The sequence below is a fragment of the Sciurus carolinensis genome, chromosome 1 (assembly GCF_902686445.1).
Source record: "Sciurus carolinensis chromosome 1, mSciCar1.2, whole genome shotgun sequence".
NCBI classification, from domain to species: domain Eukaryota; kingdom Metazoa; phylum Chordata; class Mammalia; order Rodentia; family Sciuridae; genus Sciurus; species Sciurus carolinensis.
Window position 1 is genome coordinate 163,694,350 of NC_062213.1, and position 24,626 is coordinate 163,718,975.

Here is a 24,626-nt window from a genome sequence, read left to right on the forward strand (position 1 = left end):
CAGGCTGAACCTGTTATTCTGGACTTGCGAGATCTCTTTCAACTCATTTACGAATTGAAGCAAAGAGAAGAATTGGAAAAAAAGGCACAAAAGGATAAGCAGTGTGAGCAAGCCGTGTACCAGGTACACCTATGAGTTTGTCCTGGTGCTGGAGAAGACTGGGGCTTAAAACAAACAGATGTGAAAAGTGACAGTCAGGCCTACTGCTGCTGCCAAGCAGAAATAAACAAAGATGAAAGGTTCTGCGTAACCATTAGAAATGATCCCTTAGTCTCTGAAACTCAAGATGGGTCAGAGAAAGCGCAATCGTGAATCCAGAGGAAGATTTCAGGGGAAGAGGACTAAAGACCCACAGTTGCTTTTGCTATTTGTTGTTAACAAAGGGGATGGGGTGGGGGGCTGTGGAGTTGTGACGTTTTCTGTGTGTTTTCTACATTAACAATCCACCAGTGTATCCTACCCGGAGCTGGTTTCTCTGCTGTCCTGTAATTTCTGAATACAATCTCACATCTTTTTCTTTATGCCCTCTGCTTTTTGCCCTCCCTCCCCTCACTGTGATAGACAATTTTGGAAGAGGATGTTGAAGATCCTGTATACCAGGTAAATCCTGAAATGAGTCCGAGTTTTAGGTTCTACAATGGCTTTGCCTGGGCACAGCCATTTTGTCAGACACTTGAAGAATGCACTGTCTGCAGAATCTGGAGAAGGACCAGGATTATTTCTGAGGGCAAGGCTGCCAGCCCCTCCAGGAGCGAATTTCCATAAATCCTAGCAGAAGTTTGGCCAGCCCCAGGAACATGGGATTTGGAGATGCACGTCTCCCTTCTTCCCCCTGCCTCAGCCCCCTCCACAATCTGTAAAAGTTTGATCCCAAAGCTGAATGTTCTTAAGACTCTATTGAATATTCCAAGTGCATTAGAGAAAAGATGAATAATGAGGTAGCTTCTCTGAGTTAAGAGTTAGAGATAGGGACTGATGTTTTGGTGACATTGGAGCACAAACCCAAAGAATGGTTTGCGAATGTAGCAGTTAGGAAGAGAAGTGGGGCAGCCTGGGCCTCTGATCACCTTGCTCATGTCACAGGGGCTGTCGTGAGGACAGCGAGCGAGATGCCAGAGACGTCTCTGCCTGGAGCTTCCTCTGCACCCTCTTCATGGTCTGCAGCCCAGGGGTGGGTAGAGATGACCTCTCTTGGGTTCATGTCTGAGCTCTATGCAAACAGAGATGCAGAAAAAAGGGAAGAGGTGGCTTCTTCCTCCTTTATGCTTATTCCTAAATTGAGAAAGAAGATCAAAAAGCCCTGACTTTTGAAACATTAAGAACCTCCAATTTGCATTTCTAACTGGGATACATAGCTATTATATAGGCGAATATTACATATACTTTGTATATTAAGGCATATCTTCACATAGAAAGCTGGCATTGCTGTGATGAAAGTAAAATGATACTGATAACTTGAGTCAGAAGAAGGACCTAGTGTATATATGGCAAGCAAAAGTCAAAGGGGCACTTAATGACATGCCCTTGCTTTTGAAGGCTGAGGAGAAGCATTGTTTATAATGTGAACTTTAGCCTCAGCTTGCAAAGAATGAAGAACAGCATCCTCTTAGAAATGTCCTGGTCCTTTAGAGTCTAAAACATGTGCATGAAAAACTGACGTTCAGTATTTAAAACTGAGAATGTAAAAGATGCTGATGTTTACAAGATGAGGGAGTCTGGGGCTTCTGAGCTCTTCAGAGTTTGGCCAAGGACCTTGGGCATCCAGTGAGCAACAGAACGTGACTCAACCATAACAGGATTTGCAAAGTCAGGGTCCTAGGCATTCCTGTTAGATAGCAGTGCCAGTGTATTCAGCTATTACTGAGACAAATGCCATTGAACAAAGAGGTCGCATCTCCAGGAAGCCCTGCAGGGGCCCAGAGCCATCATTGCTAAGGATTGATCAGCAGATCTGCACAGTTTTCCTTAAAAAGTCAAAAATGTACAAGACCATTTTATTTTGGTAACCCAAATGTTTCTTCAAGGTGTTTTCTCTTGTGCCTGTTTCTTTAATGCTTACTGTGATTTGTATCTTGAATTCCAAATGCTTTTTTTTCCCCTCTTTCTTTTTCACCTCTGACCTTTCCTCTCTGGCTGTTCCTGTAATAGTACATTGTGTTTGAGGCTGGACATGAGCCAATCCGTGATCCTGAAACAGAAGAAAACATTTACCAGGTATCAGATTGCTTACCTCTTACCATTGCATCACCAGGACATGCATGAAGCACTGAGGGGTCTCTAGGGCCCAGGGGTCTCTTGGTCATTCCAGGCTTGTTGAAATACCTTTGAGTGAATTGGCTTCTAGTTCCCCAGCAATTTACCACCAGTTTTCATGCCTTGTGTGGAAATGTTTAATGTACAGTTGGGTACAATGTTTTAATATTGAACAGTCGTAACCATTTTTAGTCAATGCAAAAATGCAACATTCCATTGTATTAAAGTTATATGTAGGCAAATTGTCCTCCATCCTATCATAAATAAGGTCCTTCTCTTCTCAAAAGAAAGCCCTCATCAAATAGCTTTAAAAAGCCAACTCCTGCACCGAATATAAGTGATGGGTTCAAAATTGCTATTTGAAAACAACATTGAGAGTACTAACCAAATAAAAGAAAGTACAGCTAACTGTTTTATCCCTCCTGAAGGAAGGGATAATTAATATTCTCAAATAGTTGCTCTGTGGAGAGTGCCAAACACTTTTTTAAGCTCTTTTAATTCTCAAGATTGTGCTAGAAAGCAGGTATTTCAATCTCATTTTCAGAGGGGGAAACTGAGTCTCAGAGAAGCCAGTCAGAGGTGAGACCCGAAGCCAGGCATGCGTGGAGGCAAAGCTTGGGCTGCTCCCATGCTTTCCTGCAAAGCTGCTGCTTGAGTAATTGCAACATAGCATAGCAGCATGTCAAATAAATACAGCGGTCTGCAATTTTTCACTAATTAGAATTTTAGTCCTAATTTAAAACATAAATACTATGGGAGAGGGAAAAATTTAATGTATTTAATCACTGATTTTAATTTCCTTCACTTACTTGGTTGTGTGGTCTGCTATTCTGCCTTGGGCGTGTATTACTTGCATAATAAAAGTAAAACATATTTTCAATTTCTATCAAATGTGTAGAATCCTAAATGACCAAATATAATGTTATTTTTACCAACCTCTCTGTTTAAACAAGCCTTGTGGAATAATAATCTGTTTCTTTCTACCGGATTCATCTGGATTCTATTCAAGTGTGAGGTTATGCTTTGAGGTTTTGTTTAAAGTCATCATTTATAAAGTTTCTATCTTTAAAAAGAAAACTGCAATTGTCCCCAGTGTCATATTTTGAAGTACTGTACAACCTTGCAGTGTCTGAATGTGAGGCCAAAGGAGCCATTAGCCAGTCATCCTAGGAAGAGAGAGCACCTTTAAAATAAAGCAAGGTTTTGCAGTAGTTTTCTGTCTTTTTTTGGTGGGGAGGGTACCAGGGATTGAACGCAGAAACGCTTAACCACTGAGCCTCATTCCCAGCCCGGTTTTTACTTTTCATTTTGAGACAGGGTCTCACTAAGTTACTCCAGGCTTCGCCAAGTTGCTGAAGCTGGCTTTGAACTCACTATCCTCCTGCGTCAGCCTCTCAGGCCACTGGGATTACAGGCAAGCACCACTGTGCCTGGCCTGCAATAGGTGTCTGAATTCAGACTTGGCTCTGTTTTGGGGAGCCTCCGAGAGCCTGGCAGGGCAAGCGATGGTACAGGGAAGCATCCTAGTGTGCTGGAAGGAGCTGGATTAGGCTGATGCAGAGCTGCAGTACAGTCCTGGTTCTGTCACCAACTACCTTTGGTGTGTGACAGTGGGTGAGATATTTGCTGTCTCTGAGACTCAGTTTCCCTATTAACAAAGTAGGGGAATGATTTCTCCCAGACACATGGAGACACGGGAATGAAGCAATCCCATGTGTAGAATGTGAACGAACTGATGGCAACCTGGTCACAGAATGTGAGTCCAGTTGTGTGGCTTCAGGGTCTTGGTATACATGCCAACTCAGTCACTGACTCGACTTGTCAAGGTCCTTTCCCTCTCTGGATCTGTTTCCTCATCTGGAAAATGAGCATATAAGGCTCAAGAACCTCTTGGGGAAAGCCCTTTTCTTCCCTTTGCAACTGACACCTCACCACAGGACTCTGATTCTTCGGATAAACATCTTGGTTTGCTTTGTGGGGCAGCAAAACTCTTAGAAATGGGGTACAGTGAGCTGACTCTCTGAATGAGGTTTACATGCAGCATCTTATTATCTTTCAAAACACCCCCTGTAGCTTGAATGGGGGTCTTTCCCCCTCCTTACAAAGAAAATGAGGTTGACAGAGCTAAGGGACCTCGTAGGTCACAGAGCTAGTGAGAAGTCGAATCCCTAGAGGCAGATCTCTCTGACCTCTGTAAATAAATAAACGCTGGGGCTCTTTTCAGCTCAGAATTACCTGATTTTGAGTTCCACACTTGGATTCTGTGCATGTTTCAAGTCACTATCTAAAAATCACACTTGTCTTAGCAGCTCTGGCCTCTGATCTTCCCATCTGTCCATCATTAACAGAAAAGCACCATTTAAGGGAATGAATATTTTATCCCCATCTATTGGAAAGGCCCCTGGTCATTTTCCTCTCCTGCACTGCCAGTCTGCCTGAACTCAATGCACTTAACAAGAGATAAGCTGGGCTCTTAAGTCACTGCTATTAGGAGCCTCATTCTTTTTTTTTTTTTTTTTTTTTTTTTAAGCATTTGCAAGGGCTGCACAGCTCTTCCTCCCGAGTCCTTTGCAGAGTTTCTTCTACTTCAAGCATGGCTGGCAGTATCCTTAGGTTTTATTTCCCTCCTTCTTTTCTGGAATAAGGCAAACAGGACTGGGACCTCATTCCCTTAAACTGTTTTGTGATCTTGAGTGAAGTACATAATTTTTGTGTCTCAATTTCCTGGGCTATAAAATAGGGATAATGCATTCTCTGCTCTTGGAAGTGATACAGAGATGTAAAGGGAAGAGGTGAGCACTGGGTCTATAGTGGCCCCTGTGTCACCGCCACCTCCTTCATTTCCCCAGGTTGTCAGTACCAGACCCTGTTGGCGATGTCTTATGATGATGCACTAAGTGCCGTAGAACCTATGTGCTCACCTCCTCTAGTCAGAGAGCCTGGCAGAGCACAGCCCCCTCTCTTGGCGTGCCCATTTGTATGCAATAGGAGAAACCGAGAGGTTCTGGGGTAAATGTGACCTCTTTCCAAAGAACAGAGTCTCATCTTCCCAACCACATTAATAATTATAATTGTCTTTTGCTTCTTATGCCTCAGAAAAATTAACCAGTTGTCCTTGCAGTAACCCAGAGCCTCATGATACAAAGCATTCTTCACACCTCTTAATTTTGACTCTTCCAATAACTCAGTGACATAGAAAGAACAGCTACCATGACTGTCATTTTCAACCACCAAGTTCAGGGCCTCCAATTCCACGTCTGTATTGTTGAGTACCTTAGCAAACTTCCTGTGTAAGCAAGATCTTCCTACATAATTCAAGATCAATGAATTTTTCAAGTTTATTTATTCAGAAATCATCGTTAATCACCACACATATGTCAAGTATCATCATTTTTAAATGGTTAGGCTCTGGTCTTATGTCACCCAATACATCTTAAACTGCCTCTCCATGCTTATAATGAACACATAGCAGAAGCAAAAGTGTCCTCTGGGTATAGAACTTAATATGTAGTTTTAAGAATAATTTAACATCAATAACTCATTCATTCAAAATAGTATTTAAGGCACCTAGCATGTGCCAGGCCTCTGAGGAAGTGATAGTGACCACCTTAGATAAACCTTAGAGGCTCACGACATCTAAGGAAACAGATTGAGAGAAAGAAGTGATCTCTCTGAATCACATAGCCTATGGCACAGACAGGATTAGAACCAGATCATTTTGTTCCTTTCGACCTCAAAGTTTTATAGCTCTGCAACGTTTAGTACCACAATGGTCTGTGTAGCTGGAATGGACCATGTACGTGGAGATGAGAGCCACGACCACAGACCTTGGCACCCCTGCAATCAATACTGCATGATTAGACATTTCGTTGTCTAACCAATATTTGCAGATAGAAATACACGGAAAGCAAAGTACCCACCCTGCCCTGAACAGCTTACAGATTTGTGGGATCACAGAACCAGGCATAGTTGCAGTGTAATATAACTTCCATAAAACGGATCAAGCACATTTTACACTTACTGTACATTAGTAACTGAAAACTGTTCCATCTCCCCAAACAAGACAAGGACCTCTGCTAAATCAGGGCTCATATTCATCTCGTTCACTATCCTTATTCCGGGGAGGGCCCAGTACATGATACACAACAGATTCTTGGTAACTTGTATTTTTAATGAGAGGGTGCACCTGACCTTACAGAACAAGACTGCAAACCAGGCCTAGGGAGGCAGGGAAGGCTGCTGAGATGTCCCAGCTGAGATAAATCTTAAAGGACAAACAGGCAGATTGATATCTCACCCATGGGAGAGCCAAGTAGGGAAGCTTTTTCAATTATGCACAGTTTGGGTTTATCCATCGCATGGCTTCTTCTCCATTTGCGGGGATAATTGAGAGGCAGCCGCGGTTCAACTGTGCTAAGTGCCCGTAGTGAGCAGTGAATTACGGAGAACAGAACGCTGTTCATTTTGCTCAGTAAAGGATGAGCTAGTAAAAACAAAAGTGAGGTTTGGTAATTTATTGGCCCTCGTTAACAAGGACTCCGTAGACATTCTGAGAGAATTCCTTTTCAATGGAGCCCAGTTATTGGGAGCAAAAAAAATTGCATTCTTCATTGGTTCCCTGCAAACTGAGGTTAGCAAAAGCGACCCTGGAAGGGCATCTTCCACCCAACTGCACTAATTCATAGTTCTGTTTTCTGCAAGAACGTGCATAAGCCCCTGGGAATGTAGGATGTGATGTCAAAGAAGATGTGCCTGAAGCAGCCCTCTGTGTACTGCAGTAAGCAAAGGCACTTCCCAGGATCCAGCTCCTGGCTTCTTCTGGCACTGACCACTGGACCTCTCTCCGCCTCATTTTCCTCCTCAGCATCACCAGGACATTTGGAGTCCTGATAGACTTGACTTGAGCATTCCTTGAGAATGTGTGTAAAGTACAAATGCTTAGAATAATACCCAGCTTGCAAAAAGTGCCCAGACTGTTATAGCATGCGATTAAGAGTAAAGGTCTTGCCAGATGTGGTGACTCACACCTCTAATCCTAACAGCTTGGGAGGCTGAAACAGGAGAATCCCAAATTCAAAGCCAGTCTCAGCAACTTAGCAAGACCCTGTCTCAAAAGGGCGGGGGAGTGTGGTTCAGTGGTTAAGTGCCCCTGGGTTCATTCCCTGGTACTAAAAAAAAAGAGTAAATATCTTAGTCAGCAGGGGCTGAGTTTGAGTTTGAACCCCACCAGGCTTTGAAACTTGGACAAAGTCCCTTACATCTTTGAGCCTCACTTTCTGTAATTTTAAAGAGAGATGATAATGCCATTTTCTTAGGGTTATTATAAGAATTTTAAGTTAAATGAAAATGAAAATGACAGAGGAACTGAAAAGCTTACTCTTACAAGAATATGGTTAACAGGTCTGTGCCTAGCAAATACTTTTCCTTTCTTCACTGTTCCCCACATTCCACTGGTATAGTCAGCTGATGCTTACAGAGTGCCCACGGGGTATGAGACTATGCGTGCTCTTGACAAGTCCCCAGTCTGGTAAAGAAAGACACACAGTCAGACCATTAGAAATTCACTGCTGCTTGGTCTCTGAAGGGGAGGTGTGAGCTAAGCTGTGGCAGTTGCTGGGGAAGAAACAGCTAATGGATGCTTCCAACCTGGAATGTGTCTGTTCAAAGCCCTTGATTTAGTCATTGCAAAAGTATTGGACACATTATTGTTAATATCATAAAATATGCTCCTGTGTATATGATGTATCAATGACAGAAGAAACAATCACTCTAACAGTACAGCATCATGGTGCCTAATAGTTTTTGTTTATCTAAGATCCATTTTCTCATTTGATCTTTACAATAACCTGAGCAAGAGACAAAGTTGGTAGGTCCCATTTGATAACAGTGAACTCAGAGGAGCTAAATACCTGCTCAGGGTATTATGCTTAATACATGTGACCCAGGAAGACCAGATGGGTAAGCAAGGGAGGGAGGGAGGGAGGTACAGACAGATGTTAAAAGCCGTCAGGATCTTCTGGATCCTAGTCATGCTTTCTGTGTCAGGTCTGGCCTTTTCCTGAGTGAAGCCTTCAGTAATTATCAGATGGTTTGTACATGATCCCCACAGAAGCTCTAGGCATGCTAGAGCTGGTATCGACAGTATTTTTACAGCCTGGATCTTAATCTTACCATTGAATAGTGTAAACTCAGCTACAAACTGTTTTTACTCACTTTAGGCAAATTATGTCACCTCCCTCGGCCTAGTTTTTGTCTTTAGTGAAATGAGGATTATTTTTTCCTGACGTCCTGAAGTTTCCAGTTCTGTGATTCTGTGAGAAACCCCCAGAGCTGGACTGCCCTGCCAGGCCTCCCTCCTGATCCCTCCCCTTGGGCTGGTTTTCCCTGGGGAAGAGCCTGTCTTGATGCTTTCACAGCTAGTCCCTTGGGGTTGGGGCCATCTCACATGCACTTAGCCAGCTTGCAGTTGAAGACTGGCTGCTTTGTTCTGTGAAGATGGAATACCAGAGTGTTTTGACTATGTTGAATTTGATTCTTCTGTAGGTTCCCACCAGCCAAAAGAAGGAAGGTGTTTATGATGTGCCAAAAAGTCAACCTGTAAGTGTAAGTACATCTTCCCTCTATTGCTGGATTGGTAACCACACTGTGCCTGCGGCCTGTGGAGGGCGCTCTTCTTCTGTAATGAGTACCACAGTCCAGGAGGCTCTCTGGGGACTCCTCAGTGGGGCTTGGGGAAAGAGGCATAAGATAGGAATGGGAGGACTGAGGGAGGGGTGTCAGTCTGAATGAAGACCTGGTCCTGTAGGTATGGGAGTGGGTCAAATCAGGCAAGCCACTCTGCCCAAGGAATTCAGGGTTTCAGCTGCTCCTTGGCAAAAGTCTCCAGACAACAAGGCTTTACCATACTTGGTCAAGGTAGAGGACGTGCCATTGATTGATTGATTGATTGAAGAGAGCTGCCCCTTCCAATCTGAAAGTGGTGAGGTTTTGGAGGGACAGTAGGGAAGGACTGGCAAGACCTTTGGGATATGTAAGGTGCAGCTGGTGAGCAAGACATTATGAAAAAGGCCATATATAGCAGAGTTACAGAGAACCCAGGAGGCATAGCACATTAAGGACATTGATGTCCTGTGTACCTCAACCCTATGGAACTCCAAGGAGTCAGAGTGTCTGCTAGTGGGATTCCTGGGAATCTGAGCCAGGAAGGAAAATCCCCAGATCTGTAATATCTAAAGCCACTGCTGCTTCCAGAATTCATATTTAGAACCTCAAACTGGCACTCAGAAGGCAAATTGTATACATGATTAGGCAGCACTAGGGAGCCAGTGAAGGTTCTTGGGCTGGGATACTTGTGATTTTGCCACAATCTATATTAAAACAAACAAGCAAACAAACAGAAAAACAAACCTGGGGTATTTCATCACTATCACTCTTCCTCATCTCACACGTACTCAAGAATCCCAGCTCTGACCCTAACAGAGATGGTATAAAATTAAAATGATTCTGTCAAGAGCATTGTTATGAGTTCTGGATCTCATACTATGAGAGAAATAAATGCATATCTTGAAATATGTTTCAGGATAAGGTTAACTAGGGGACCTGAAACCCCATTTCATTAGGAGCCACTAAGGACCCTGTCATGAGCAATCTATGTCGTTAACATAGACAAACACGTTTGTGTCTTTCCACAGTGTCAGAATTTATGGAACAGCAATAAATCCATAAGCTACACCACTTTTAGCAGCAGCAGTTCATCAAGTACTCATGGGTCACCTACTAGTTCCAAGCCAGGCAATCACGAGTTCTTTTATTCCAATCTTAACTACTAATATCTGTGACACTCAACACACATTACCCTTCACACAATGACATGTGACAGAAAGGCTAAGAAAGGGTGAAGGGAGCAGGTATTCAGGAGGTCGACCTGAGAGCATTGGCAGAGAGCAGATAGGAAGGCAGAGTCAAGGTAGGGGATCAGATAAGGGTATGAACCAGGCGGAAGAATCTGTGCAGGGCACAGAGCTGTCAAAGCACTGGAACTTATTCTAGGCCAAGGTCCAGATGGACAGCAGTCTCTGAGACTGTCAGCTTGGAGTGGGCCATGACTTCTCGTCGTCACAGGCAGGAGAAACTGCACTGTGCTGAAGCCTGAGGACAGAGATGGGGAAGTTCGTCGCTTTAATGGTTTTTCTGAGCAAAGCTCATGATGAGTGACCAGGTGATAGGGTCAGGGCGCTGCAGTGCCCAGCCTCAGGTGCTCCCCCTTTCATGGACCTCAGGTGAGGGGTGTGCTTCATTTGGTGGTCTGGTGTGTTGGATATGCTCATGGTTCTGGTTTTCCTGACATGAATTTGATGTGCCTGTGCATTCACATGCTTCTGATTGATTCAGTAAGTTCACAGGTGGTCATTTTTTTTAGCACAATTAATTTCTCAATTTGTGCCTTATGGTTGTGCTAGGTAGATGGTGGTTTTTCACTTGTACAAATAAGGTATAGAGTCATTCTACTTCAGCACTTAAACCCAAAATGGAGTAGCTCATGGCAAACCATTGCTTTATAAAACAGAGTAACACAGGGTTAGTTACAGCCTGAATACTGCTGTTCTGTACATCAGAGCAGGGCACAGCCTGTTCTCCACAGACCACAAAATGTACAGCCTGGAGGAAAGAAACCATGGATATGGAAAAGGGACTCCAAGGAGTCACAGTGCGGCAGAGGGTTACACTGCTCTGTGGAGGCCACGTCATGGAACTGAGAGCTCCTGGGTAGACTAACAGGAAAGCTGACTGCAGCTAAAAGAGCAGGTGGCCTTCCTGATGGGCAGAGCTATTCCAGGGGGGACTGCAGGTGCCTGAGAGAGGGAGCTCCCTGTCACTGAGCTAAGCAAGCAGAGCTGAAGACCATGTTTTGGAAGGACGATCAGCAGTTACAACACTGAATGAATGGAAGGGCAGGAGGCTCCCTTGGCATCTCTTCCACACTTGCAGCTCTGCTCTGTGAGCCAGGAGTCTTTCTGGTCCATTCTCACCCACCTGGCATCCTTCTCCCTTTTTCCATTGTACCCACCTGTCTCGAGGGACCCTGGTCAGTGTGGTGTTGCTCATGGCCTCCCATCGCCTCAGGCCCCGTCCCTGAGGCACCCCCTGCTCTCTGTTTCTATTTAGTCCAGCCCTCATTAGGCAGCTCCCTTCCAATCAGGCTGTGCCCCGACAGGTTTGGGTGCATGAGGAAACATGCTCCCTTTGCTGCCTTGGCTTTCGTAAATTTATTAACCATTCCAACCCAATCATCTTTGTGCTTAATACCTCCAGGAAAAAAAAAAAAATCAAGTCCATATCCTTACAGATGCAGGTTGTCCCACGTCCCCCAGCCCTGCTGAGCCCTTACTTCCTGGGGAATCACACCTTATCTGTACCCTGCAGGCCTCACCCAACATGGACTTCAAGCTCTCTGTTCTCCAGGGGGCTTTTTACACTTCGACTCTGAGCAATATCAGCCAATGACCCCTCCCTTGTGCCTCCCAGACCTGTCCTTCCTCTGTCAGTGGCTCCTCTTCTTCCCTATCACCTACATGAACTTCCTGAGGTCCTGTTATCATCAGAAGTAAGCCCTGGTGGATGGAGGCCAAGGTACCCTGCAACTGCAGAATATTTAATTAACAGGTGATTTATTCTATAAAAAGCATATGTGAAAATCTCTGGTCTTTTCTTTTCAAGGGAATCTCCTGTATTTCTGACTCCCAAAAAAAAAAAAAAATGCACCTAACTAAAGGTACTAGAAGTTTGCTTGGGCTGTTTCTGGACTGCCTGAGTGACCTGCAGTGGCCCTCACTCTTCCCACAGAGTCTGGGTCTCCTCCAATGTGATGACAACTTTCCACTAGCTGTTTATCATAGGCTTCATTCCTAAAAACCTAAGGGAATCTCAGTTTGCAGTATAGAGACAGGTGGGTCCTGATGAATCTGAGCTCCCCTCTTACTACCTGTGGGATTTGGGTACATTTTCTTGTCCTTGCATCCTAGGGTCTTCACATACCAAAAGGGGTAATTGGACCTATTTTGACGAGAAAATAGTATGTACATTGGAAAGTTGATCCCTCTCAAGCAACTTCCTGCAGCCCTCCCCAGCAGGTCTCTCCTTCCGTTGGGACCTTGCCATCCTCTGGGCTTCTCCTTGTAGCCCAGCATCTCTGATGAGCATACATTGCCCTGGGCACCTCTGTGCTCTGAAAACCCCTGCCATGATCTCACTGTCTACTGTTCCTCACCTGCCCCTTAGACAGGAAGACAACTAATCCAGAGATGACCCAACTAGCATGTAAAGCAGCTTCCAGAAAGCTGAGGCCGTCTATCTGCAAGATCCCCACAAGAAGGGAAACTGCCCAGTGGGCTGCGACTCTGTCTTCCACCTGGTGTCTCCTTCCCTGGGACCAGGTCTGCACAGAGCTCACAATTGACTCAGCCTTCAGTTCTCCCTGGGGAAATCACCCGCCAAAAGATAGCACCTACTCTTCAGAGCCACACGTTGGCCTAACTGTCTCCAGGACCACTTACTGAAGGTCTCTGAGTGGTTTTCTGCATCGCTAATCCTCTGTGTCATCATACATTAAAAGAAATACTCACTCTTTAGTTTTTTTGGAAGATTAGAGGAAACATTTTTGCACACCCTTAGAACTGGATGTAAACTCGATTGGGAACATTTTTACTTATTCCAGCAGACAGTTCTCAGGCAGCTGCCCTGTCAGCTGCTCCAAGTGAATACACACCTCTGCTGGGAAGCCTCCCTTCCCCACAACAGGTCATCAGTCTTTCTGGGGTACCCCTATATTTCTTTTTTGCAACAATCACAATGGACCATCATTTTCTCTTAATGTATCCATGGAAACCACTGCACTTTGCTTTCCCAAAAGCCTTGGCTAAATTCACATCTCCTGCAGTTCTGTCATCTCAGCAACTGGCACGGGGCCTGAACATTATGAATTAGCCATTGAGGACTGAAGTTGTAACACGCTCTTTGAGACAGATCTGAGTTAAATCCTGGCTTCTGAGCAGCTATGGCACCTCCAGTGAGTCCTTTGCTCTATTATGCTTCAGTCTTCTCACCTATATAATGGCGAGAGGAAAACCAGTTCGTTGAGTTCTGTAATCACTCATATGCATTAGCAATTAATAAATGTTGCATTGAATTACTTACTGGAATTTGTCACCCTCACTCCATACCTCCTGCATCGTGAGTCCATTGAGGACAGAAATCACATCTGTTCTAGTCGCTTTTTCACTGCTGCAACTAAAAGGCCCTGACTGGAACAATTGTATGGGAGGAAAAGTTTACTTGAGGGCTCATGGTTACAGAGGTCTCAGTCCATCGACAGCTGACTCCATTCCTCAGGGCTCAAGGTGAGGCAAAACATCATGGTGGAAAAGTGTGGTGGAGGGAAGCAGCTCACATGATGATCAGGAAGCAGAGAGAGAAACTTCACACACCAGATACAAAATCTATACCCCAAAGGCACCCACCCCTAATGCCCACCTCCTCCAGCCACACCCTACCCGCCTTCAGTTACCACTCAGTGAATCCCTTCAGGGATTAATTCACTGATTGGGCTAAGATTCTCATAACCCAAGCATTTCTCCTCTGACCCTTCTTGCATTATCTCAGCATGAGCTTTTGGGGGACACCTCACATTCAAGTCATAACACTGTCATATTCATTGTGACTTATTATCGGAGAGCATTGTTACAGAATAGCTGCTCAGGAAGTAAATGAGTGAGTGAATGAATGAACAACTGAGGAATGAAGAAATGAGTGAGTGCCTTTAGACCCAAAGCTCACCTCTGGTCAGACAATTCTGTCCTTGTTCATTCTGGGGTCAAAGGCACGATGTCAAACTAAGACAGTGTTTGCTCTCACAGCCAACACTCGCCTGGTCTCGCCCGCTCCTGCACTGTGTGTTCAACAGTTCTGCCCTGTTCTGCCTTTAGCCGCCATAAATGTGTGTTGTTTTTGTTCATAGCTGGAGCACCAAGCTGACAGATGGCCTTCTAAACACACACATGCGAATGCACGCGCACACACACACACCTGCGATCGCTCTTCTTCCACATCAAGAACTCTTCTGCATCAGACAAGCCAAAACATTTTGCTTGCTTGGCAGAGCTATTTGGGGTGTTATTTTTCCCCATACTGCCTGGGGTTGGACTTCCCTGCTGAAGCCCTATGGAAAAAGGTTCAAACCATCAACGTTCTTTCATTTTCCTGAAGAGGAGACTGTACATTATAAAAATATTAGTGGCACAAGCCAACAGAATTAAGTATCAGCATAGTCTCCCAACCCAGAAACCCCTGGAACTGCTTGTATGTTCCAAAGAAGACTGGAGAAAGGACTTGGGCACAATGATTTTGCCAGATACTCAACTAAAAACCAGTATAATTTCTGGATTTTAAGAGCATTTCAAGATCTTGTAAAATTAGACACATCGATTGCATAGTCCACTTCTCAAACTATATTTAGCTGCAGACTTTCTTTTTAAAAATTAAAAGTTTATATAGCTATAAAATATGAAAGTGATAAAACCATCTTCACACTTACTCATGGTGGCTCTTGAAGTTTCTCTGGGTTCTGAGCAATATAAAGAAAAATCTGCCCACTGAGGTTTCCAGAAGCATCAGCCAGCCAAATGCTCCCCAACAAATTCAAACATTAACTCTTGAAGATTTTTAGAGTTTTCATACATTACCATATACTGAGAATGCAATATATATATTTGTATGGTAATGTATGATACAAATATTTTGTGAGTAAATATTTATAATTTAAATTTAACTTTTCTTGATTTTCTTTGACTTGAAAGTTCTTTTTTCATACAATATTAAATGCATCTCCGTTAGGGACTTCTGTTAGGACCTTGTTGAAAAACGTGTGTGTCGGTGTGCATATGTGTGTTATTGATGGAAAACAAACTACCCCAAAATTCCGTGGCTTGACACGGCTGCACTTGTTATTGCTTGCAGCGGTCAGCTGTGGGCCAGGTCGGCAGCTCTGCCTGTCTTTACTGTGCTTGCTCACGTGTTTGGGGGTTGGCTGTGGAGTGGCCTAGGCTGGCCTCAGATGGATCAACAGCATTCTCTTCCAGGTGCCACTCCTCCTTCCCCCAGTGGATCGACCCTATCTTGGTCGCAGAATGGTAGCAAGGTTTCCTGAACAAGAACAGGTGCACACAAAGCTCTGGAAGCTTGGGTTCATCATGCCTGGCAATCTTTAGCCAGTAATTCATTAATCAGTCCCAGAATCAGGGGGTGGGGAGGAACCGCAGCTCCTTGGTGAGAATTGTTTCCAGGTTTCATTGCAGAAGGACAAAACTATATGGAGAGGTGGGGAGCGTGGTCCATTATGAATTCACCCTCCCACAATCTGTGTGGAAAATCACTACTAAGTGATAATAGCCAAGCGTTGAAATATACACTTTCTCCTTTGACCCCATTTCATTTTTTTTTGCTGCCTTCCCTACTTTGGACCATTATCTGAGCAGATTTCACTGTTCGGCTGGACAGCTCATTTAGTAACCTGGCCTCCTGTTCCATGACCTTCATCCCATGAATCTTTTCTCTTGGACACAGCCTCAGTGACCTCAGGCCTTCAGGCACCACACACCCCTCTCCATCCACTCTCAGGTTCCGATACTCTTTTTGAAATTTTTCTTGGTTTAACCTTCAAAATCCGGTTAAAGTGTTATTCTCTACCTTTAGCTTCCCTCGAACCCCTAGGGAAAGCTCTCTTTTGAACATACTTCTCTGAACTTTTAACCACATTTCACTGTGCTTTTCAAGAAGCAGTATCTTCTGGTGGTTTAAAGTGTGCGTTTGGGAATAAGAACAACTTGGATTTGTGTCCTAGCTTCACCATTTTCTAGCTTGGTGACTTTGGGAATTTCACTTAGTCTCAGTTTTCTTGTCTGTAAAATGGAACCAACACCAGCACCTACCTTAGAGTTTTTGCCTAAGGACCAAGTGAGCCACAGGCAGGATCAGTAGTGAGAATTCAGTGTAATAGCTGTGGGCCAGTATTCCATCTCTTTCGCCTGCTTTTCTGTGAGCTCCTAGAGGACGTGAGTCACCTAGAATCAGGATGATCTCTGAAACAGCTCTTGGGATTTCTGCTTTCCTGGAGATTTTGGTTGGTGAATCCTTTGCCCTAAGGAAGCATGTGAGCACAATTAAATTTCTGTAGCCCTTGCAGGCCATAGGATCCTCCACCTCTTTCCCAGAATCTCAATCAGCAGCTCATCATCACTCTTGTATTGTTAAAGACACCCTCTGTAACTTGGAGCCGTGATGGATCAGGGGACTGCAGAATCTTAGGGAAGTACAAGTTAGAATTATTGTGTGTCTTAATGGCCTCGGCCACTTCAGTCTGTCAACTTATGGGAGCAAAGCTTTGGTTCAGTTAATGAAGGTCAGGTAGAGATGGAAAGCTGATTCCATGCTTCCCTCTGTTCTGCCCGCTCTCCTTGCCCCAGTTTTAACCTTCTGTGGCCCGTCAGCTAGGATGTTCAGCCCTTTCCTGTTCGATTGTGTGCTTATTTTAAAATGTGAACCTCTGTGTCCCCTTCTTCTAGCAGATTTCCTCTTAGGGTCGTACTATGCTCCCCTCCACCCTTTCCTAGGAACTCTGAGCCAAGATAAGGATTAATCCCACTCACTCCTAGAAATATACATTTTATCTCTTTCCCTGGTCAAGGCATCCGGCAGCTTTGCGCAGGGACTAATCTCTCCTCTGATCTTAAATACACGGGTATATTTTTTTATGTCAGGGTCTCTGAAAGCCAAGGGCATAAAAGCATGGTGATAGGAAATGTGAAGTGGCTAGAGAGACAGGGAGGTTTTAGGAAGAAAAACATAACGTAGGCAAAACCTCCCAGAGTGAGCAGGATGTGAACAAGCAGACGGGAAATGGAAGCGCCTCCTGGCTGACCACAGAGGCCTCCTGACTGGAGCCCGCAGCCTTGGCTGCACAGCACTTGGAGCTGGACACATGATCATTAATTGTCATCTCAAGAAGAGGGGAAAATATGACTTGTCTTTGTGTCTGCCACCCAACGATGCTGGATACGTTCTCTAGGCTAAAGTCCTGGCCTCTTTGTGACCGTCAGAAACGCACGTCCTGAGAAGGCATCTGCTAAGCCTCACATTGCTGCATCCATTATTCAGTGCTTTTTGCATCCGTTAGCCTTCGAGCATGATTCCAGACCACAGCGGGACCACAGTGGGACCGCAGTGGGAAGATGCAGTCAAGGCTGTGGAGGGCCCTCTTTCAGGCTTTATTAGGCCCCATGACACTGAACTTGGTAGAGTTTTAACCTTCACAGTCAACTGTTTCAATGGCACAGACCTGAACCTTACTGTGATTCTCATCATTTTGCATGAGAAATACCTAGTGCTTTTCTTCTCTGCTCTCCTCCTTCCCCCATGTGATATTCTTATGCCTGAAAAAGATCTTTTATCCTTCACCTTATAATTGCCCAGTGTAAAACCCTTTTATGTAGTTGTATTATGTATAAAAGGCTTTCTGATTATCAGTAATAACCAGTCAACGTATTCTAGCAGAACTTTTTCTCTTTTTTTTTTCTTTTCCTTTTAAAAGAGACCGAAAAGATTGGCATAGTGGTAAATAAGGACTTAGATTGTCAAATTCCTTTTGATGAAACATGAATTCAGAAAATGAAAGGAATGATCAGACACCGCCTTTCCCACACCTCTTTCCACACTTGGGGTGTGACCTTAACCAATCACTTCAACTTTCTGAGACCCATTTTCCTTCTCTGCAAAATGGAAATGGTGACCACCACCTTCCAATATCTCAGGCACCTGGGAGGCTTCCAGGACAATGTGAGGCTTCGAGGGAAGCAATCTCTGCAAAGATGAGGGGCTTCTTTCATGAGACCCTAGAAGAGAAAATACTAGGGAAGGTAGGTTCTACTTGCCTCCAATATTTTATGGGATTTTTATGGTTAAAGACATGAGACATGAGAGAAGAGACAGGAGAAAAAAATCTGGTCTCAAGACAAGAAAGAATTTTTCAGACCATCTGAGCTGACTTTCAGAGGCCAGGACAACCACTCAGAGTAGGGAGCTCTCTGTGCCTAACAGTGTTCAGGGGACAGTGAACACAGTCACAGGGGATCCCGTGTTGTGAAAAGGATGCACAGTGGAGCTCAGAATTATCCATCTACTCTCATTCCATCTGCCACCACGTCCATCCATATTTACCTCTGATCCTGTACCCAGGGTCTCAACTGCCAAGTCAGGCACCCCAGAGACCTACTCCCATCTTCATTATCATCACGACTTTAGAGTGACCCACTGTGAAACTCATGGTGGGTAAGTCCCAGAGTCACCCTGTGATGTTAGTACTTTGGGTGCAAAGCAATTTATCAGGTGTCATAACCAAGTCAGATCACTGGGCAAGCTTTGGGCAAAAAGTAGGTGCCTAAAAACTGCATTCCTTCATAGTTTTCTTCTGCAGAGCTTGAAATACAAGGCACAGGTCTGCTTGATAGATCCTGAAAAGAAGCCACCCTGGGAGACACTAACAAAAATCCTAATGATTGGATTTGACATGCAGCCTCTGATCCGGTTCCTTTCTTTGTTTTATAATGCTGGCACGAATCGTACGTCTGAAGAATTTAAGGCTAATTCAGCTGTGAATAAAGTAGATAGAATTTATCACGCATCTGCTGTGTGCCCTGGGCAGCCTGGGCTTTGGATTCAGTTTATCTCTTTTTCAGCATTCAGCAATCCTAGGAGGTAGGTTTGATTTACGTAGAAAGAAACAGAGACTTAAAGAAGTCCATACTCACCCCCAGACCCAGAGCTGGGAAGGCAGAGGCAGAAGTGGAGCCCACTGGGCCTTCCAGATCAGGGAGAGTGCAGAGCTTCTGCCAGCTCGCCTTCAGCCCAATCAGAACCAGTCCTGGAGCCTCAGGTCCCATCTCCCATTGCTCGCTGCTTCCAGAGTGTTCATGGCAGCACATTTACCTCCTGTAGCTCAGACTTCCTTGCCTTGGTTGTGATCACCTCTCCTCTTTCCACCACGGTCGGAATGGCCAAGGTCATGTTGAATTTATTCTTGTACCTTTGTTCTGCCTGACACACTGCTTCCTTCTCCTGGTGTTAAATGGACATTTGTGGGCAATGAAGAACAAATATCATTAAAGGCCACCCTCTTCTAAAGCTCAGGAAGATTCTCATTTGCCAGCGCCATCTCCCATCCTCCACAAGCCCTGTGTGTTTCTCTACGAGGCCTCAGTGCCCTAACAATAAGCATTGGGTTGATTTTCCTTGCCCAGGATGTAATTCAGCCTCTCTGCTGCAAATGTAGAAGAGTCAATCCATTAAAGTGAAGAATGGCAGGAATCCTCTCCGCAACTACTCCCCGCTTCCCCCCACAACTCCCATCTTTTATGGCAAATAAATTTTCATTCACAATTCAGCAGTTGGTTTTTTCCTTCAGTTTGAAATCTGGATCAAGATGTTGCATAATTGGATTAAATCTCGTCTGAACATTTGTCAGTTTCGCTTCCTCATTAAGCACCACATTGTAGAGAAATTATAATTATGGCAACGCAGTTAACATAGATGTCACATGAGAGGAGGTTGTACGGAAGTGAGGGACGGAGTCTGAATCGATGTATTCCCACAAGTGAAATAGAAAGTTTCCCCTTTTGATGTTTCTTAGGTGAACTTCCTTTTAATCACACTTAATAAAAGTTGTCCTGAGATAGAATCCTGAATTCCTATAGTCCTAGAGTCATCAGGAACGTTAAAAAGAAGTTATCTTGCTCTGCCTCCCCTCGATGCAAGAATCTCTAGAGAACACTTGGGACAGGTTTGAATGACCAATCTTAACTGTCTTAAGCTCGCATACCTAGTGACAAACCTTTGTTACTTTCATGATCCCTAACTTCAATTGCTAGAAAGTTTTATTTTTTATTGTTTTTTACAATTCCTGTTCTTTCATTCACCCATCTATCCATTGAGTAAATATTTGAGAACCTTCCACTTATCAGAGAGTACTCTATTCCCTGGGAATATAAATATGAGTAAGATAGGTTGCTTAAGGATCTTATCAGTCTCCAGATGATAGACATACAAATAATTAATATAAAAAATTAATGTAACTGTGGAGGGCCAGGAAACTTGGCCTGAAGAAGTTCAAGGAGGTCTTTACCCAGGGGTTATAGTTCGAGTAGAATATTGAAAGAGGATGGGATTCGTCACTGGAGCGGGAGGAAAAGTGTTCAGGAAATGGGGACTGAATGCTTAAAAGTCTGACCATCCCAGAGGCAGATGAGCAGTCTGGAGTGGCAGGGCCACAGGATGACTCCGGGGAGCAGAAGGCAAGGACAAGAAGGGAAACTGGCCCCCACAAGAAAAGGGCCTGGGGTGTGCTGAGCAGCTGAGATCTGCTGAGAAGACTGCTTCTTTGGGGTGGTAGAGTGTCACCCTTAAAGGTATGTTCCTCAATAGCATTCTGGTGGTCTGTGACAGGTGGCTTAGCAAGTGAGGAGACCATTAAAAAACTAAAGGAATTATCCAAATGCAACCATCAGGAGAGTCAGGTAGTGTAATAGGGGTAATTTAACGTGGGCACTAGTTACAATGGGTTAGCAGAGCAGAGAAGAGTTAGATAGGGACAGTGGGGCCACTTAGATCAGTACTAGTCAGGAGTGGCTGCTATCACTAGGGCAGAAGGACAAAAGCAGGAGGTGGTGTTAGCTGAGCCAGGAGGTTGGGCTGCCAGTAACACCAGGGCTGCAGAGGAAGCTGCCCAGCAGAAGTTGGTCCCAGGGAGAGGGGCTGCCTCTGAAAGAACCCACCAGAAGACGGCCATTGCAGAAATACTGCCTCGAGAGGGCTGGAAAGAAATTCCCCATCTTCCTTCTTCCTACCACACAGTTTATGGACTGGTGATACAGCTCAGTTAGTAGAGTGCTTGCCTAGCATGCACAAGGCCTGGGGTTCGATTCCCCAGCACCACAAAAAAAAAATAAATAAATAAACAAAAAGAGAGATTACCACCCAATTTACACTCACTGCCTCCTGTTGATCAAACCTAAGTGGAAACAGGTTGGCAAAGGAGCCTGGGCATTATCCTTCACAGGGAGCAGCCCCCATGATACACTGCAGAGTACAAGAAGGACAAGATTGAGTCTTGGGGCAAAGAAATCGAGAGGTAGGCAACCAAGGGCCCCTGGGGGTGCAGACTAGGAGTGAGGTGGTGAAGATGAAGGAGCAAAATGGGTGTGAATGGATAACTGGGGTAGGTATGGAAGGTCCTGCTCACGTGGGGGTGAGGCAGACCTGGAGCCTAAGCTACCTCTGAGGTGGTGAGCTTTGGGCAGTCAGGTAACAAAGTGAGAAGGATCAAGTGCCCTGCTCCTCCCCTACAGTCTGTCACTTACATGTACGTGGCTTTGTGCTCTAACTTTGAAAAGCATGTATCCATCAGTCTTTCCAGTCTGATTCTGGCCGAAGGCAGCAGTAATTCCTTTCATCTTCCTCTCTGTTCTCAGTCCCTGACTCACACTTGGGTTGTGTCACATTACCACTTTGAATGGTATCTGGCTCTTTCTTCCAAGGTTGACAACCTGGGCAGAATTGATGGAGTCGGGCAGAGTTGTAGATAGCTCACTGGTGAATCTTCCCTGAAGTTTGCTCTCCGCAAATGCAAGGAGCTTGGAAGAGGGAAGAGACCAGTGGTTCATGTGTAGTTGCCGTGTGTCTTTTTTTGCTCAGCTGTGTGTTGGAAAACACCTCTGGGTAAAGAGGAAGTCACCAGTCCTCTGTTAAAAAGTTTTCCCTTGGGCCCAAGAAGAGTGGTCTTCAAACTTTTCATAAAGCTCAGGAGTCTTTATTCAAATGAAATGTGCCTGTAGTCTGCAATACAGACAAAAGAGGAGATGTGACTGAAGCTGGGTTTGATCTTCATAATTTACCCTCCAGGACTATGTCTCTGAAGGACAGAAGGTTCTAGAAGGGAAAAGACCCAGAGAGGGTAGAGTAAAAATCTACTTTCCAGAGGAACCCACTAGTTAATTCCACAGACAGGAGAAATGGGAAGGTAAGAGGAAGACGTCCTCAGGCTGTCTCTTGCCTTGAATTTAGTTATTCCACAATTTAATCCATGAATTAAACATTTAGTGTTTAATTTTCACAATTAATTCAGATTAGAGTTTACTCTTTGGGAGGATAAAAAGCCACAGAAATATCATGACGAATAATAGAATAATAAAAATTACAGCTTTTACTTCTTAGCTGTATGGCTCTAGGCAAATTACTTTATCTGTTGAATTCTTAGTAACAAGGTGGTGAGCACTACTTTCCCGAGTCTCATTCCTGGGGAGTGAATGAGAAGAGATGCCATTGCTGTTGTTTGTCATGGATTACCAAGTAACTGGAAGGCACCATTGTAATGCAGTTAAATGAGGGGCTTTGCAGCATAACTACGGGGGCTTAAAACTTTTTCTCCCTCCCCTGTGCCTCCTTCAGCTTCCTCATGGCTCCATGTACTCACCTGTAAAATGAGGATAATGGCTGTGCTATCTGCCTCAGAGAGCTCTTTTGAGAAATAGCACACATAAGACATTTATAGCAGTGCACATAATAAATGCTCAATAAACGTTAGTTGTAATTACTATTCTCAACTATTACTATACCAAGTGCTTCAAGAGATCCCAGCATGAGTAAGACCTGGCCCAGCCACCAAGGTGTGTGCAGTCTGCTGGAGGGAGGAGTGAGTTTGGTGTATAGAGCCCCAAACAATAATGTCAACAGGTCAAGTTTAACAGCCAAGACTGAACCGGCAGGAGAGCGCTATAGCTACAGCACTACCAGAGAAAAGTACCATGGACTGTGTGCCTTAAGCAACAGAAGTTAATTTTCTCACAGATCTACAGGCCAGAAAGTCCAGACTCAGGATTCTGGCTGACTTGGTTCCTAGTGAGAACTCTGTCCTTGATTTGTTGACCATAAAACTCTTGCTTTGTCCTCACAAGGCCCTTCTTCAGTGCTTGCATGTGGTGGGGGTGGGGGAAGAGAACGAGGGTACCACATTGGAAACTGAGCTTCAACATAAGAATTTGGGGGAGGAGGATACAAACATTCAGTCCTTAATAGGCAGGGATAATGAACAGTGGTAACTACCAAATATCAAGCACCCCACCCAAATGAGGGACCACGCTAGGTCCTTCACTTCCTATTTCAAGACTTTCCCAAACTGCTTGCTAAGAAGTAGGTCTCTTCTATACTGTAAGGGATATTGCAAATCAGAGATGCTAAACCACTCAGCACAGTTAGAAGCACAACTAAGAATCTAGCCCATCTCTCTTTGACCCCTAAAACTAGAATGACCTAGTTTATCCAAACTGGGGCACTTTTGAAAGCAAAGAGGGTTTGCCATTAATAATTATGCCAGAACAATAGGTGTAAACATGAGCTGTCTTAAGCAAACCCGGATCTAGAGCCATGCTGCCCAAAGCTGGTGAATGTTCTTCCTGTTGGGTCAGGCTGCCTCTAAGACCAGAGCACCTGAGATTACAAATAGAATGCAGGACCTTCTATCTTCTTGTTCCTGAAGCTCTTTGCCAGTAATGCTAACCATGTTGGAGCAAGGAAGGTACAACCTCCAAGACCCAGGTGCCCAGTGTGCTTGTTCCTGAGGCAGGCATTTCGGATGCCTGGAGATCTGTTGCATAAGTAAGGAAAAGTGATTTGGGTTATCTGTGAACTGCTGCTGCTGTGAATCTGTCATTAATCCTCTAATACAGATCATTAACATTCACAGAACCTTAACCACAGCATCATAATGAGCAGAGCCATAATATACACTTTACTCATAAATATCCATTGTATCTCTTGATACAGTAATTCAGCTTTTGTGGATAAATCATCATGTTGAGGTTCTTTCTCCCTAACTACCATTATTAGTTGCTTTAGGAGAGTAATGAACAAACTCTAGTTAAAAAAAAAAAAGAACAAGACCTAAATGAATGATCCTGAGTAATAAGAAAATATATATGAATAGCCCCAAACTGAAAGAAGCAAAAGTTGTTTTTGCAGTGACTTAGAAAGCAAGAAAGCAATGTGTGCTTAGATGTGCTTGGGGCTTCATGAGTTCTGTCTAGTTCAGTGATTGCAAAACCCACATTGCCTTAACAGTTATTTGTGCTATTGTATCTAAACTGCTTTTATAAGTCTTGTGTGTATTTATGAATGAAGGGGGATTTACGAAACTCCCCTGCCCCCAGATTTTGATCCTCAAGTAACTCTATATGGTTTAGTTAATGTGACAACTCTAGTTTTCTCCATTTTATGAT

The 24,626-nt window shown here is 44.3% G+C and overlaps 1 protein-coding gene across 3 annotated transcripts in view; it reads left to right on the top strand.

The window, feature by feature from the left end:
* Positions 1-24,626, top strand: part of Dab1 (DAB adaptor protein 1) — an 872,128-nt gene that overhangs the window by 801,622 nt on the left and 45,880 nt on the right. For 2 of the 3 annotated variants that reach the window (XM_047566531.1, XM_047566538.1), the window contains exons 8-9: positions 4-123; positions 8,797-8,856. In XM_047566531.1, coding sequence (XP_047422487.1) covers positions 4-123; positions 8,797-8,856 — 180 coding nt within the window. Of the gene's footprint in view, positions 1-3; positions 124-561; positions 601-2,148; positions 2,215-8,796; positions 8,857-24,626 lie in introns of all 3 variants that reach the window. The other variant, XM_047566521.1, reaches the window with a different exon arrangement.